The sequence below is a fragment of the Anas acuta genome, chromosome 2, assembly GCF_963932015.1.
Source record: "Anas acuta chromosome 2, bAnaAcu1.1, whole genome shotgun sequence".
In the NCBI taxonomy this organism is placed as follows: domain Eukaryota; kingdom Metazoa; phylum Chordata; class Aves; order Anseriformes; family Anatidae; genus Anas; species Anas acuta.
The window spans coordinates 136,779,092-136,795,711 of NC_088980.1; the positions used below are offsets into that span (position 1 = coordinate 136,779,092).

Here is a 16,620-nt window from a genome sequence, read left to right on the forward strand (position 1 = left end):
TTGTTGCAAGAGGAGGGACACTAGTTTGAGAATTCCCTTGGGGATGTGTCTGGATGAGGTGGCAGAAACTCGTTGCTGCAGCTCCTTTTCCTGTTGACTGCGCTGGATCAGAGGACAACAATGGCCCTTCGAGCATTTTTTTTATTAAGTAAGGAGAAATACTTCCCTTGAGATTCAAAGTGGAGGAAAATACTGTAATTGCACATACTGCATGCAACATTAAATTTTATTTTCTCATATCCACCTCTGCTAGCTGATGGAGGATACAGAAAACTCCCTGGGAGCTATTAGGTGTCAAATACCCTTGGTATCTTGCTGCAGGCTTCATGGTGCCTGTACATAGGAGCCTCTCCTGACCCTGACATGTCAGCAGGAGCTGGTGGCAGGACTGACATTTACGCTGTGTACTCCATTTTCCACTCCCCTTTGGGTACCCTGGAGAATGTGTAGTCAACTCACTTCACAGATTCATCACTATTTTGGGTCAGAAATACCATGTTCTTTAGTTACCTTGAAATAACTCTTAAGTAAGCCAAATGCAAACAAAAGTTACCTTGAAATAACTCTTAAATAAGATCAAATGCAAATAAAACGTATTGTCTTCCAGAACATCTATTAAGAATATATGAACAAAAGTTTGTAAAAAGATATATGTCAAGGGGAAGAAAAAAAAAAAGAGTCTTGAAAAAATACGGATCATTCTTATTTAAACAGACTTACCACAGATTTTTCTGACACCCAGCATCTCGCCCAGCTGCATACCCAGCTGTTTGCATGCATGCATTAAAAAACAAGAGAACTTCTGAGGGCATTAGCCAATGCCCTATCGGAAGTCTTTCTGAGTAAATCCACTCAGATTTACTCTCTATTCCCAAACTAATTTCCTTCTTATCCAGGAAACAGGTCTGGTCATTCCTCTTAATTAAAAGAAGCAGTACTTGGCTTTTGTGGAGATATAATAGTCTTTGTAGAGATATAATAGTCTGCCACTCAGAAAGGGAGTCACACCTTGCACCACCGTGTTTGCCACCTCACTACTCCATGGTGATACAGGACAGGAGAAAAGCATGATCCAAACTTTCTGTTGCTTCCAAACAGTTTGAGTTCTTTAAGGACACCATGCAGCATATTGGTAAGCAGATTAATTTGAGGTTCTATAATAAATGACTTATTAGAGAAAAGAAAATCTCAATTCCATCCAGAATGGTCTCATTAGGGATTTCTGCTTAATACTTAGGCGAGTGGTTTCCACAGTCTTCTTTTAAAACTGCTTTAATTTCTCATATTCAACTGCACACTGAACTTCATTTCATGGTCTAGGGGACAAATCCCCCACTTCCTTATCTCTGACTTTTGATAACATTCTCTTACCATGTCTATGGCACAGAAAATCAGAAGTGAGAATTATCTTGAACTGTTGGGTTTGGGGATTTTCCCCCCCTTTAGCACATGCTTTTACCCCAGAAGGCAAAATTGCCCATGCCAGAAGCACTACACATTGTTCGGTGTTATAAATATTTGTGCTTAGCCCCTTATCAGCAAAGTATTGTTAAGACCGAAAAATTACTTACACAAAAACAAAAGGAGGAAACATTGCAGTTTGTAAGGCAGAAGACGGTATGAAATCAAGAAAGACAAATACAGACACGTCCCTAGAACAACATAAAAGAATCCAGAATAAGTTTAAAACACATGTGAAGGGAAGAGTGCTTATCAGCATTAGTGGCGATCCATTTAGGGAGTACACGTGGCAGTTACAACCACTTCCAAAATGGCCCAGAAAAATACTTTTGAAAGCAGTTTGCAGCAGTGAACCAGAAAGGTTCAGGTCTTCTCCCCAAATGCTGTTTTAGTTTTAGAAGAAGCATCGGCTGTCGCTTCCATCTGCTTCCATCAGGCTCCAACATCTAAAAAAAATTATTGTATTTTGGCAGCTGTACACGTCCAGTAGTATTCTCTACATTTCCTATGCTTTTGGTCCTGAAGTTCAGGAAACTTGCCACGTAATGAGAATTGCACACTTGCATTCCTAAATACTGCTTATTCGAATCTTCCCCTACTGCTGTCACTATTACCTGTGATAAAATCTCCTGAGACACCTGAACTGCTGCCTGCTCCCCACTTGCCTGCCCCAGGAGGCTGAAGCACAGCTCCATCATTAATGTAACACAAGATCATGCAGGGCTGCTCAGGGATTTGGGACTTTCTCTGGGGTTTGGTTTTGATGGAAAGAAGAGTTTTGCAAAAAATGCCTATTATATAGTTTCCCCACAGGAAACAAAACCAAAAAAAAACAACACTTTCCTCCTAGTTTACTCCCCAGAAAATAAAGTTAAATGATTCTCTTTTCACAGAAGTCAGCACTAAGCCGAACCCTCTTCAAGGTCTCAAGGGCTTTGCTGCTCAGCTAAGAAGCATGGTCCATAAGAGGAGAAAGTGCATGAATGAAGGCCCTTAAGCACAACATCTTTGTAAAGAACAGCAGGATAGGGGACTGAATTGAATCTTAACATTGAAGCAAAAATAAATCAGACATCTTTGAACTGAAGTTCTTCAGAACTTTCTATGCTAGAGACTTCCCACCACAGCATGCAGCAAAAGCTGGAAAGTACAGGGACTTCCCACATGAAATTCAGATTTCTGGCCAGCTGCACTTTGGAAATGGAGGTTTATAAATAAGAAGCCCAGCCTGATTTGATAAGGAATAACAATTTTAGAGCAGTACTGAGATTAGAGGTACTTAGCCTGATTTCTATTCGTACGCATATAAATCCAAATATATTTGTGAACTACTGAGAGTGAGTACAGAGGAACATATTACACGTATTCCTCCACCTCCTGCACAAACAGTGAGTGTTGCAATTGCTCAAGGAAACAGCAGCTGCCTGGTCAGAGACAGAGGCTCTGCCTAAGAAAACTCAGTCTGTGATCAGAACAGCTTTGACTCCTGGTAACTGCAGATTTCTGGGTTACATTTTACCTACACTTCCAACAGCATGCACACCACATCTCCCTCAAGTATTTAATCCCTGGCCTCGTGCTTGCTCCCAGGAAGGAGAACTGCCTTACGCCCTTTGATAAAGGACCACGTAGGAACACTGCTTTGCCTGTTATCAGGCTGTATTTGCCCAAGTACTCAGAAACTTTCCATCTGTGTTTTTGGCAGCACCTGAATGCTTTTGTTCATGCTGAAGGCTGCTGCTTACCAGCAGCACAGGCTGGAAGAGGTGATCACCAGCTCCAAACCAAGGGAGGAGGTCTCAATGTTTTTCAGATGCACAATGACTGGCTGCACTCCCAGCCACATCCCAAATATATCGCATTAATCCACGGATGTCCAACACGGAGATAGATCGTGCTCTCGGATGACATTCAGGGATATAGACGGCCTGCACTACAACTGATAGGGATGTACACACCTGCTCATACTTTCTCCTGATGAAAAAAGAGCAGGAAGCAGCACAGCCACAAGGGTCTCACCTTGTTAACGTTAATGACTTCTTGCAAGAACTGTGCCTTTTGTCATTAGGGGCTGGAGACAGCGGGATGTGTGCTGAATCCGTCTCTCTGGCTTGGTCATTATCCAAGTTTGCAGAGCCAGGACGAGGAGAGGTGAAGGGTGGCACATTATGAGTCTGGTTATTCAACTGGACTACACAGTGGTGCTGGTTAATCTTTTGGTGATGCTTGCTTTGAGCAAAGCCTCCATATATGCAAAGCTGCTTCCACGAGCACCAGGAGCCCCACGGTGCCCTGAGGGTTCACCCTGGGAGATGAAGTTGCTGGCAAGACAGCCAGAACATGCCTGCTATCAAGGAGCACGCTGTGACAACCTATGCAACAGGTGCTGAGCAAAAACAAGGGCCTAGAAGGCAGGGTTAAACTGCATGGGCTTGTCTCTGCTAGAAAAGTTTGCCCTGCTAGACATGGCCAGGGGAATGCAGCAGGTTGGCCCGTGGCCCCCACGCAGCACTCCCACCCTGCAGAGTGCTGGTCTTGGCACACCCTTCACAACCCCATTCTAGAGCAAAACACAGGGCAAAAACCAAAAAGGCCTCAAGTTCAGCTTGATTTTTTTTTCTCTTTGCATCTTCTATTTTAGTCAGTGACTAAATATACGTACAACAAACAGCTTCAGCTAGAGGCTGAAACCGCTAAGATGAGCCAAGAAAATGAAGCTTCTGCAAGCACTAACAGACTGAGAGGACAGCTCTAATGAAATAGAGAAGTGAAGGTGAGAAAAAGTCAGCAGTATGCTAGACTAGATCTTGCCGAAAAATCAATCTTCTTATTCTATTTTAACTGAAGCCTCACATTATAAAAGCAGCAGTGTTTTTCCTTGCTCAATAAATAGCTCTGGGGACAGAGAAGTCACAGACTGAGTCCCACTCCTCATCACCTGCAGCGGGGTCTCTCTGCCACTTCTCCCACATCAGCTGGCAGGCTGCTTGTAAAAGTGTGCATTAATTACATTAACTTGCTCCAGGTAGAGCCAGAGCCAGCCCACGTCACCAATGGAAAGGCAGCCTGCTGTTTCATCACGTTCCTGATGTTTTATTGAATCATTGATTAATCATCCCTCTTGCAGCGTAACAAACAGAGCGGGTTTGAGGGGACTGCCTGGTTTCAGCACTCGGTAGCAGCAACACAAACTCTCACTGTGTTCACTCCTGAGGAATGCGTAGGGCACTAAGCGCTGCCTACACATCTTCAACAGCAGAGAAAGCACAGCACAGAGGTGCTTTCAAGACAAACTTCACTCCGTGTCTTTCAAAACTGTTACAGAAACTTTGTCACTCTGCCATAAAACGTTTCACAAGTCCCTTAATAGACCGGTAGCTACGGGAACACGCACAACGAAGCCAGCCTGTTGAATGAGATTCCTTAATAGCCAAAATGAACACTTATTCAAACGTCTGCTGCACCAATTAAAGGCACTGCGCGCAGCTAATGACAGTGGATGCGCTCACGTCTTTCGCAAAGTTATTTGATCCTTTGATCTCTCTTAGCAGTCTGTTCTTTGCCGTAATGAAAGAACACAAAGCGCTGCTGCTATTTGTATTATGAAGTGGTGATTTGTGTAAGCACAACAATTATAAGGTGAAATTGTAAACTGACAAAGCTGGAGAACCACTGTCCTTGCCAAGCAGGAAGCTCAGACGTTGTGTACGAAAATCCATTGTACTGTGCAACAGAAATTTGGGTTAATTTTATGTCTTGAGAATGTACTGACCTGGCACTAACTTTTAAGGTATAATTCAGCGCCTACCTTGAAATCTGCTAAAATAACCGACTGCTTTTGGCAGCACAACCACCACTTGCCTTAATAAGCATGCACATAACTGTAAGTCAAATAAGTCCTGCACACGGCCTGATGGAGAGTCGCCTCCCCTCACCAGAAGTGCCTGCAGTAGAGAAAGAAACCTGGACGTAGAGCATCATTTGTGCAGGTATGTTAACAGAAATCCACAATAAAAAAAAGCCATGACAAAAAAAACCTTCCTTAGACACTGCAAATGTGCACTTCCAAAACTTACTTCTTGCCAGAACTTTGTTAGGAAGAAGTCAATCGGCATTGTTTGAGGGAAAATTGCAGGCATTCCTGACAGATCTAACTTTCTGTAGCAGGCCTGTTATCAGGCTAATCAAGACTAATTAAGACTCAACGGTAATGGCTTGGAGTTATCTTTCGGGCTGTAACAGGCACTGGATCAGAACTGAAAGGAGTGCTTCTCATGAAAGAAATTCGTAATGGGAAAGGGGCTTTTCATCCCACTGTCCTGAGCACTTTGGTGCATCTGAATTTAAGAGACTGTAAATAAACTGCATCTGAATTTAAGAGACTGTAAATAAACTGCATCTTTTTATTTACAGAGTATATAGGGAAAATCTTTCTAGAATTTGTTAAAAATGCTTCTTCACATTTGCAGAGCCAGGTGAACACACCTAGAAGTCCTTAAGCAACCATGACTGACTTCTGATTTCACATTTACAAGAGCGAGCATTACAGCAGAGAGTACATATGCTCATAAAATTTGATGGTTATTCTCTCTTCTCCCCTCCTCCTATGCTTGTCCTCCAGCTCTCCATCCCTGCCAGAGAATCATACATGTCATGGGCCAAATTAAAGCAGATTTCAAAAGCCATCCAGGCTGCAGCAACCCAAATACACGCCAGACTGTGCCCATCACTACAGTCACAAGATAAGAGAACCTGACATTTCCACAGCAGTCATCAATATACTTATCAGTACAAAGTACTGACACAACCAAAAAGCATTTACAGTTGCAAAATCCAAGAGAGGATGTAATCCCTCTATTGAGCTCTCACAAAGGCTCTTCTGGGAACTGTTTAGAGGCAAAAAAAGATCCATCAGATACGCCACAGGACATAACAAAGCAAACAGCTCTTTCCATGTGAGAAGCAAGTTTGTACATGGACAAAACAATAGCAATGCTGCTATTATTGCCACCTAGGCTTCAGAGAGAGCACTGTCACCAGAACTCGTGGCTTTACAGGACCGATATGCTAAGAACACAAGGAAAGGAAGATAGCAAAGGAAACCTTGAACTCAGGAGGTAGGATAATGTTTCAGCTCTTTCATGTTAGGCTGAAAAGCTCAAAACTTACCAGCTGTAGCTTCCGGAAAAAGTTTATGAAGACTTCACTCTTGGTAATGTTTGCATCCAAAGTAACTGGAAAACAAGAGTCAGAGGAGAAAAAGAGGACAACAAACTTAGCCAAAAGAGAAAAAACATGGCCATTGTCTGAAAAAATTAGATGTATGTGACATGACTGCTGATTAAACTTTATCCATCCTTTGGTTTCTGCACAGCTGTCTTTACTAGCCTGTTGTTAAATCCCTGTGCAGCCATGAACAGTGCAAGAGATGCATGGTGCTGTTCTCCCGAAGAGGGACTACAGTCAAGTCCTTGGCCACAACTCCATTGTCATTTATGGTCAGTAACTCTAAAAGGAACCATTGAATACAAAACAGAGGGAGATTGAGAGAGAGAATCGCTTCTTCACTTAGTAAGGGTTTAAAGACTAATACTGAGTTTGCTTTGGAAGTCTTGACACAGAGTATTCGATGCCAGAGGCTATAAAACCACTTTAAACTCATCCCCCGCCACACACCCTTTTTGGGGGGAGTAGTCAAAACGTATATATATTTTTTTGTTTTTATTTATTTTTTTAAATCTCTTGGCCTCTGTGAAACTCAGGAGATAATTCCAGTGATCCTGCAGGCCTGGTTTATAACTCAGCTCCCTACACCTGAGATTGAGTTTTATCTACAAACTCTATCTTGTTGTAATTACCATGTCTGCCTGGCAGCCCTCGAAGGGAAGAAGTTTACTCAGAGCCTAGTTCCACGTTACGCTCCCGCCAGTCCAAGGGCCTCTCTTCTCTTTTGCCTTTCCCTTTTTCCTCCCAGGCACAAGTTCTCACACCTGACCCTGTGCCAGCTGTGTGTGAAGCTGCACCTTTGTATTTTGTGAAAGCTGAAGAAGAAATTAAGAGGAAAAACATAATATGCTGCTGTTCTGGAGCTGGTAAATCAACAGACAGGACCAGGCTGCAACACTCAGCCCCTGCCTTTCAGGCATTTCCCTGTTCAGCTCAGTGTAGAAGGTAAAACACCCTGTGGTCACGTTTGTGGACACATCCTCAAAGTTTTAAGCCCCGTGTGTGGCAGCTGATCAGGTCGTTACATGCAAGCTTACCCTTCTGAAGGTACTGCTCCAGCTGAGACCGTCTCTCATCTGCCATCGACTGGGTCATTGCCAGGTAAAACTTTGGAGGGAAAGCAGGCACAGCGCTCCCAAAAACCTGCCTCAGCTGCAAAACAGCCAAAGGAAAACTCTCCATCAGTGAAGAAGTGTTCGTAGCTTCCAAGAAGCTTTTGATGCTCTGTTGTTTTGACAGGCGTTGATGCCAAGCTAGTGCAGATACCCGCTCAGCACCTCCCTGGTGGCCCTCAGGGCCCATGGCAAGGGAAAATGGGGACCTTTGCCTGAGCAGACAACTGAAGACAAGCCCAAGAGAGTGATGGGTGTCTCATTTTGAGCCTTACCACTTCCTTCGGAGCTCCTGCTTGAAGTCAGAAAAGTAGCATTGTATGAACCTTATCAGCTAGGTCTGCTACACCTCATTGGCAAACACAATAAGGTTGCAGAGGTCTTCTCTTTTCAATAAGTCCATATGGGATTTCTTTAACCTACCACAGAACTATGGGTTAAAAACTTCAGTTAAAAAAAAAAAAAAAAGTTGGTGACTTCTACTACCTCAGAGGCTTTTATTATTTTGCTAGTGAGCAGTATCTTTCACCAGATCACATAATATTGTCAATGAAACAGGTAGTCTTTCAGAAACACAAACTATTTGAAAGATCATTTTTTCCTCCAGCTATATTAGCTGGCTAATAAGAGTATAATGTCTGTACAAACCTACCTCATTTATAAGCAGACCTGAAAGGACTGCAAAATCACAATTACAGTATTGCAATTGGCAGCAAGTCCACATCAAGCATGCTTTTATTTATTTATTTATTGTATTTTCAAGTTAAACGATGCTAAACTCTGCTTGATGTTGAGTTTCACTTTGACAGTACCGTCAAACTTCTAATATTTTGTTTAGGCAAATTACCTAAATTACCTCAAGACACAAAGACGCTCTGCTTACTTTCCCAATATGCACATTACTAAACACAACAAGAATCAGTTAACCTGTCTGGAAACCTTCCTTCGCCTAAATCAAAACCATCTGGCATCCGATCAGTAAGCTGACACTCCTATAGCATGCAGAGACATTACTACTAATTAAGTTTTCAGCACCAGTATTCAGCTCAGCGGTCAGTGTCACTAAATCCTGCGAGCTGGCTTCTTCCTCCGGGCCCAGCTGCCCAAGTCTTTCACATGACTCCAGCAGCTGAAGCTTGGAGAAGAAAAAAAAAAAAAGTTTGCTCTTGAAAAATTAGCAATGCCTTCTCCCACTTGGCAGATAGAAAGAGGAGTCAGGCATACCCTCACAGCGCCACTTTCCCTACACTGGCAACACGTTGCTGTTTGAGTTCTTGATTACTAGATAGGCCTGAATTGCTCCAAGTTACACAGCACAAAAGAGTTAGGTAGCACTACATGCTTTGGCTTTATGGGAAGCTAACAGTAATAGCTGCTATAAGGTGCTTTTCATCTTCAGAGTCCTTCACATATGCGATCTTCACCCAAGAGTGAAAAATATTATCTCTGTTCTACAGGCAGGCAAAATGAGGAGACAGAGCAAGAAATTTGCCAGAAGCTAGAGAGCTGGAGCCACAGCCACTACCAGGAGGTCCTCTCTCCTCCCTCTGCGTGCAGGCCATGCCTCACCTGCAAAGCTGCACTGTCTGTTATCACCCCTCTGCACAAGCCAAGACTCTGGCCTACTTTTTTTTTTTTAAATATAAAAAAAAAAAAAATAAAATTCATCTCAGCGCTGGCTGCTTGGCAAATTTGTTGAAATACAGTTGTGTGTCCTCAGGATCAGGGCTACAGAGAAGAGAAGCTTCTCCCTGCCAATTAGACCTTTTCATATGGCAAGGAGCTACAGAAACATGCCCCTGAATTCTGAAGTTTGCACAGACCCAACAGCCCAGGCTACATTTCACATGCAAGCCATCACCAACATAGAATCACAGAATCATTAAGGTTGGAAGATCACCAAGATCACCTGGTCCAACCATCTCCCTACCACCAGTGTCACCCACTGAACCATGTCCCCAAGCATCACGTCCAACCTCACCTTGAACACCCCCAGGGACAGTGACTCCACCGCCTCCCTGGGCAACCCGTCCTAAATGTCTGACTGCTCTTTCTGACAGAAATGTCTCCTCATTTCCAACCTAAACCTCCCCTGGCACAACTTGGGGCAGAGGACATCACACCTGGTGGTTCCAGGCACCAACAGCCTGCACATTGCTGCCCTGCCAGTCAGATCCTCCTCCCCCAAATCTGCTTCCCACCATTCTTCCTTAAGGCTCTGGGTTTATTTCTCCAACCTAAAACCACCCAACACAAGACACACGTTTCAGCCCCGTGCCAGGGTGCCCAGCACACCGCAACTATCTTTTAGCTGGACCTACTCAACCAGCCATGTACTTCCAAGTCCTCCTGCCCACAAGCTGTCCAGGGGGAGATCTCTCATTCTTCACCCTCCTTATATCTCTGGCCAAGTAACTTCTTTGCAGGCATCGTGTGCGTCTCCTGCCACTGCTGTGCAGCAGCAGCCTGAGCTGATCCTGCCTCACTGCCCAGTGCTGGGCACAGCCCCACTGCCAGCTCCCTACCACAGGGCAAGAAAGCCCACAGGACCACAACAAGCAGCTTGATTTTTGCTGTGCTGGGAGCCCAGGTAGGATGCTCCAGCCTTGTAGAGGAGGTATTTGTTCTTCCTCCACAACTTCCACATCAAAGAGCCACAGACAGAGCAGCTTCCCTAAGTACGACATCTTTACTCCCCTTTTTAGAAAGATTATCTTTTAAAGATGTGCTATAGTTGGTGCTGTTTCTTTTTCATCTTTCTGCAATAAATTATTCCCTCCTCAGCAGGAGGCATCATCAGTTTTAAAGTGTAATTGAATTAATCACCTCTTGCTTGGCCTAATCCCATCAGCTTGCTTTTGGGACAGGTTCTGCCTATGCTGTACAGACGAGTCCTTTCACCCAGGACCACACTCCATCATCGGTGTGCTGATGCCCAAGCCAGACAGAGCTCCAGAAACAAAACTGCTAACCCAGGAAAACAGCAACACTGACTGTAAAGCTGTCACAGATGGATTATGTACAGAGCGAGCAGGGCTCTGGGCATTGCCTTCTCCATTATCTGATTAAATAAAAAAAAAAATAAAATAAAAAAAATACACACTGTTCTAAGATTAAAAATGCTTAAAACATGTCTCAACCAAAGGTATACATGAAGATATTTAGAAGCTGTCAAGCTCTCAAAGGGACTTAGTGTCAGGTGTGCCCGATGCTGCCACTCCTGCTGAAGTCACTGGCAGAGAGCAGCTGCGCAGGTCCTGGCTTAGCAAAAGCAAACAGGAGGGAAGGCTGCCTAACAGGTATGGCATTTGTCCTGGCACAGGGAGCCTGGCCCTCCTGTTTTCCTTCCTACTGCTAGCATTTAACACCTAAGAGTTCAGATAGAGGAGGGAACAACCCTGGGTTTCCCATAACCAAATGCCCAAGCTTTTAGGATATCAGTCCCGGTTGTTCACACCTCCTTGTATACCACTCACCTCAGGCACTGTGCTTGGGACTGTGAATCCCCTCTGGCAATAAGGCACCTCACCTTGGGGTAAGGAAATGTGGCCCAGACTCTGCACAGCTGCACCTCCCCATTCAGCAGTGCATCCAGGGCCTCACATGCCCTGTTATGCTGTGCCATCTACTACTGATTCCTCAACATTGCTCCCTTCAGGCAGTCCTTTTGTAGAGAGCAACTGCCCTGGGAGGCAGCAAGGAACGGGGTTTGGGAATGCCAAATACACATCCACAATATATAAAGGGATAGAGGGGAGGCAAAGGCACGGAAAGAGAAAAGGGACAGGTAAGGCACAGCATCAGGAAAAAAAGAAATACATAGGTTTCTGATTTTGTACATCCAACAGAGGCCAGAGACAAACCCTTCAGAGAAGCATTCAAGAAATATTATCAGGTATAATCATAAAGAAATCTGTCCACAAGAAAAGCTGATTTGTGTCCTGCATCCATCACAGAATTGAGGCTTTGTGTCCACTATGTGTGATCTGGTCAGGCAGCTGAATTACCCTGTCCTGGAGCTTAAGAAGTCCTGTATGTGTGTATTGTTCTACCTTAGCAGAGTATTTCAATTAAAATAAGGTGAAAAGGACATAATAGCTATAAACAAGCAACCTGACATAACTACAGTGTGGACAATTAAGGGACAGAAGTGCACTGCCAAGCCCCAAGACCAAGTGTGGCAGCTACCAACAACAGGCTTGAACAAATTAACAATAAAAGCTTGCTAATGAGTTGTAAAGTCCTTCATGAAGGTAAACGGTCAGTTACAGGGGACACAGAGAAGGGGAAGATTTTGCTGAAAGCATTCATGAAGCTCAAACCTTGAGCAAGAAGTGGTAAACCTTAAAGAAAGAAAAAAAAAAAGGCAAAAAGCTGGAGCGGGAGGCATCGCACTTGGAAGATTTTGCCAAGGGCTGGCAAAGGCTAGAGGGATCGGGTTAGCACGGGGATGTGCTCGATGTCATGTGCTCTTTGCTCCTCCTAACAAGGCCAGAGGGAAAATGGAGGGGAAAGGGACTGAGGCCAAAGGGAGAAGAAACAAAACACCAGCAGAGACATCATCACGTGGACTCACCTGGAAATAACCCATGGGACCGTGCAGCAACCCCTGCTGCTACCGGGGCTGCCCTTACACAGGACAGGGCCACCTCCAAGGGGTGTGTGGGGGCACTTTGGGTGGAAAGATCCCACCTTTGGGATTTCCCCAGCCACTTTTCTCAGTGGGAGCGGTGTCCGGGGAAGGAGGCTGAGGGGAAAAGGCTGAATCCCAGCCCTCACCTGCTCGTCCCAGCGGTGCAGCTGGCGGTACCGAGCCTTGCCGAGCAGGAAGCCCTCCAGGAACAGGGAGTAGAGCTGCAAGCACAGAGCTGTCAGAGCCATGACCGAGCCCCCCCCCACCCATCCACACACCCACCCTGACCCCAAGCCCACCACATAGCGGCCCCCGTGCCCCTCCCGCAGCTCCTCGGCAGCGGGGATGCTGAAGTGCAGCTTCATGGCCGGGGCAGGCCCTGGCTCGGCTTCAGGAGGGAGCATGAGCTGAGGAGCAGGGCTGGTGCCGCCCAGCAGGGCCTTGGGAGGGCCAGGGGTGAAGCTGGGGTGAAATTAAAGGTTAACGAGCGTGGGTAATGAGCGTGGGGCAGTGCTCACGGGGAGAGCTGCGCCCACGCCCGTCACGGGGCCTGGAAACCTGAGGCCAAAGGCGTCACAGGGTGAGAAGCAGGCTCAGCTCTGCCCTGGGACGTTTTGTCTATCGCTAATTACATTAGGGATAAAGGCAAGCTTCGCTCGCCCTATTTCCTAACTCCTCTTCTGCGAATTTCTGGTACTACTGAGGAAAAGGCACCGTCACAGCCAGGACTCTGTGCGTGAGTGGAAGCGCTCATAGCCTTACGCAAGCAGCGCTCCTGGAGACACAGAACGAGTTAATCAACACGGTGGTAACACAGCTGAAACCCTGTTCCTGCTAATTGGCACACAGTGCTTTGGTTTCACCAAAAAGCTCTCTGTAAGAGGGAAAAAAATATGTTTTGGAAAGGCTATGATTCATCTGATGACCTGAGGAAAACCCCTTCCCAGTGGAACAAGGTTTTGTACGTGTTTTTCACGAAGTAGAACAAACTGTGGAAATTGTAGGGAAAATGGAGAAGAGTAAGGCAAACAGCATTGTGTAACATGTTTGATAACTTGATTTGTTTTTCTCCTTCACCTGTGCAGCCGAATCTAACCAGTCTGACAGCTTTGGGAGCACCCACACAACGCCCTCTGACAGAGCCAGCCTCGTGGATCCCCGTGTCACAGCCGCCCCATTGGACCTGGAGGTGAGGCACCTGCACCCCAAGGATTTCGGGCAGAGTTTTCCTTCCTCTCCCTGCATGCATCCTCATTCACATCCCAAATCACTCTGGAAATCCATAGCTCTACCTAGGAGGTAAGGTAGCTGTGTAAGGAGTTGGATGGGAGGATGTAAGGTGTAGGCAGACAGAGGAAAGATTTATGCACCAGGCCATAGGCTGGTGTTTTCCCTTCTGCTGTCATTCTAGGTCAGTGATCTCCTCCCATCTGCATGAGTTTGGTCCCTTTCTGGAAAACCACAGGAGAGGAAACCAACTTTGGTGGCAAATCTCTCTAACAGAGGCAAGAGACAGGATGAAGCAAGCTTCTGCTTACAGGTGTGACAATGCAACATGTTCAGGCCCACTTTTGATATTGACTTCAGATTTAACCTAGACTGTGTGTAATCCTTATCAATGCAATGTGACACCACCAGCTAACCTGCCCAGGGCATCTCTTTTGTTTTCTGAGTGCTCAGGCATGACATGGAGCACTTTAAACTATGCTCAGAGCTATCAAAAAGTGTGCATCTCTGGGCAGCTTGAGCCAGCTGGACTGTGACTTGATTAGGGATGTTTCTTTTGCAGGTTACGTGGGGAGCAGGAGACTATTTGGCACAGACACACTGCTCTTAGTACATAATGTGCAACAGGCCCATTAGGCTGGCCAAGCTTATCACTTCCGTTTTTTTTCTTAATGATTACATTCAATCCCAATTCAATAAGTGACAAATCTAAGAAATGTTTCAAATTATTTTATTTTTGGAAAATATTCTTTCCTTTGTTGTTGCCCAGCTCCTTGAAAGGGTGCTTTGACTGTACATGTACCTTGTGTTCTTAGTGTAGCCAAGAACATTTGTTTCAAAATTGTATTCACTGCTGCATCCTAAGGACTTGTAGCCCTGCCAGCTGCATTTTCATTTGGGTACAACTCACATCTGTCCTTATCAACCACATCCTACAGAAGGTAAGATGGACTAAAAGCTTTGCTTCATGTAGTTGTAGCACACGGACTCATTCCCAAGTGATGGTGGTCATGCTGCTGGCGTGCTGAAGCCTCTGCCTGCCTTGTTGAGGAATTGTATGCTTTTTTGTTGATTTTTTTTTTTGTGTTCCTCCTTCTGTCATATCAAATGAGGAAAAAACTAAAAACTGTGAAGAAGGGACGCAGTGAGAAACAGGGCTCGGAAGAGACAGGATCCCAGGTGAAAACTGCCAGCCAGTGGGAGTAACATGTAGAAGGATTTCCTCAGTCTTGATGTGAAAACGGAGAGGTCCTGTATCTAGACCAACTCCTTTTGCTAGCTTATTTTTAAGTCAGCATGTTGCCTTTGAGATTCCATCAAAGACCTGAAGCACTTTCAGCAACTCCAGTGGAAAGATCACTCACAGAAATGGAGCTTCCTGCTAAATCCCAAGTAGCATGGTTGGAACTGCTGGTGATGGAGAGCCTCGCCCCATGCCTCCAACAGCTCAGTGAATCATGGCCCTAAGGACAGAACTCTCTGCAGGCTCCCTTAAACGCATCAGTTTGGACAATAACTCTGCCATACACCACCCTCCTCACCCCACAAATTATCCAAGTTACTCGAAGCAGAAACATGTCTATTAGATGAAGAATTCAGAAAGCCCTTTTGATAGGAGTCCTAGTCCAAACCAGTAAGTGACCATCTTTCCATGTTATGTTGTCCACAGCAATTATTAACAATGCTGCTGAGAAGGATGTGCATAGAAGTAGAAGGACTGAAGATCTCACTTGTTTAGTTTTTCAAGAGCAAGCCCATAACCAATGCGATCAGGCAACTCTAACACTGCCTGACACAGGAACATCTTGATTTCCACCACTTTGTCCTCTTAGGAGGACACGTACCCCAGCACCCAATGAAATCCAAATTTCCTGGCCTTCTCCAGAGCAGCAAAGACGATGTGTGCAATCCAAATCGCCTCTGTACCAAACCTTGGATTTAGCTGCACACAAAGACACGGCCTGCTTGGGAGGGCTGAGGGTGAATACAGCATTCATTCACTCAAATCACCATTCATTTCAAGAGCAGGCTTTTGGCCGCTGCTAAATTCTGAAGTGTTTGCTGTGGGCAGAGAATGGAAGAGGGAGAAGGAGCGAAGGAATGAAATACCAGAGGGTTCAGCAAAATCAGCTTAGGGCTGAGCAGTTGCAGGGCTGCGGAGGATCAGCATAAGCCTCTGAGACGTGCTAGGAGGGAATGTGTGGCAGAAGGACGTGACTGCCTATTAGGCTGCCTTTAACCCAAGGGAAAAACAATGTTCTACCTCTGCCAGGTAAATTGACTTGTCTGTGGGGTGAATTGTTTAAATTTAACAGCAGTACTCCAATGAAACAGTGATAGGGACGCTAACAAAACATAGTTCACTATCTCTAAGACCAAAAAAAATGTAGATCAAATAGAAGACATCGATTAAATGTCTGTGATATACAGTGAGGAGTTGCCATGTAGTCAAGAGCAGGATGAAAAACCTAACAGACACAGGGTTTCATTTCCTTAAAGTCTTCATAACCTCAGCAGAATTGCCTCACTATTTCCTTCTGTTACAGAAACTACCTCGTATTTCAGGCTGGTACAGATGCTGGTGCTTGACACACCCACAGAAGACTGACGCAAAGCTGAAGGAACTCCTCTTTTCCTCCTTTTTCCCTTTCCCCACATGCAAAAGGTTAAATAACTTGCACTTTCTTACAAAATACAAGAAATAGTTTGGTTTTACTCCTGCAGACTCACTGAAGTCACATTACCTCTTATCTGGGGAAACTGAGGTGGGCTCTAAAGTTTCTTGCTAGGGCCCTTAAACTGCAAATAATTTGGTCTCCAGGTCCACCTTTAACATGCAATTCTCCAACACTTGTTATGGTGTTAAGGATTTTTAATTTTTCAAACCATCTCCAAAGCTTTAATGTTTTTTATAGTTGATATCACATAAAGTTGTGCATTCAACCTCTTATCATACACGCA

The 16,620-nt window shown here is 45.1% G+C and overlaps 1 protein-coding gene and 1 long non-coding RNA gene across 5 annotated transcripts in view; one reads left to right on the forward strand and one right to left on the reverse strand.

Moving 5' to 3' along the window:
- SNX31 (sorting nexin 31) overlaps window positions 1-13,174 on the reverse strand; it is a 29,484-nt gene extending 16,310 nt beyond the window's left edge. The window contains exons 1-4 of one of the 4 annotated variants that reach the window (XM_068672371.1): window positions 13,093-13,174; window positions 12,579-12,653; window positions 7,725-7,839; window positions 6,631-6,695 (exon numbers count right to left, since the gene is read on the reverse strand). In XM_068672371.1, coding sequence (XP_068528472.1) covers window positions 6,631-6,695; window positions 7,725-7,782 — 123 coding nt within the window. In that variant the 5' untranslated portion in view covers window positions 7,783-7,839; window positions 12,579-12,653; window positions 13,093-13,174. The other 3 variants (XM_068672373.1, XM_068672369.1, XM_068672370.1) reach the window with 3 other exon arrangements.
- Window positions 12,983-16,392, forward strand: LOC137851354 (uncharacterized). Its single transcript, XR_011093130.1, has 3 exons — window positions 12,983-13,393; window positions 13,518-13,621; window positions 13,844-16,392. It is a non-coding gene; the product is annotated as an uncharacterized lncRNA (long non-coding RNA).
- Window positions 16,393-16,620: the final 228 nt, after the last annotated feature.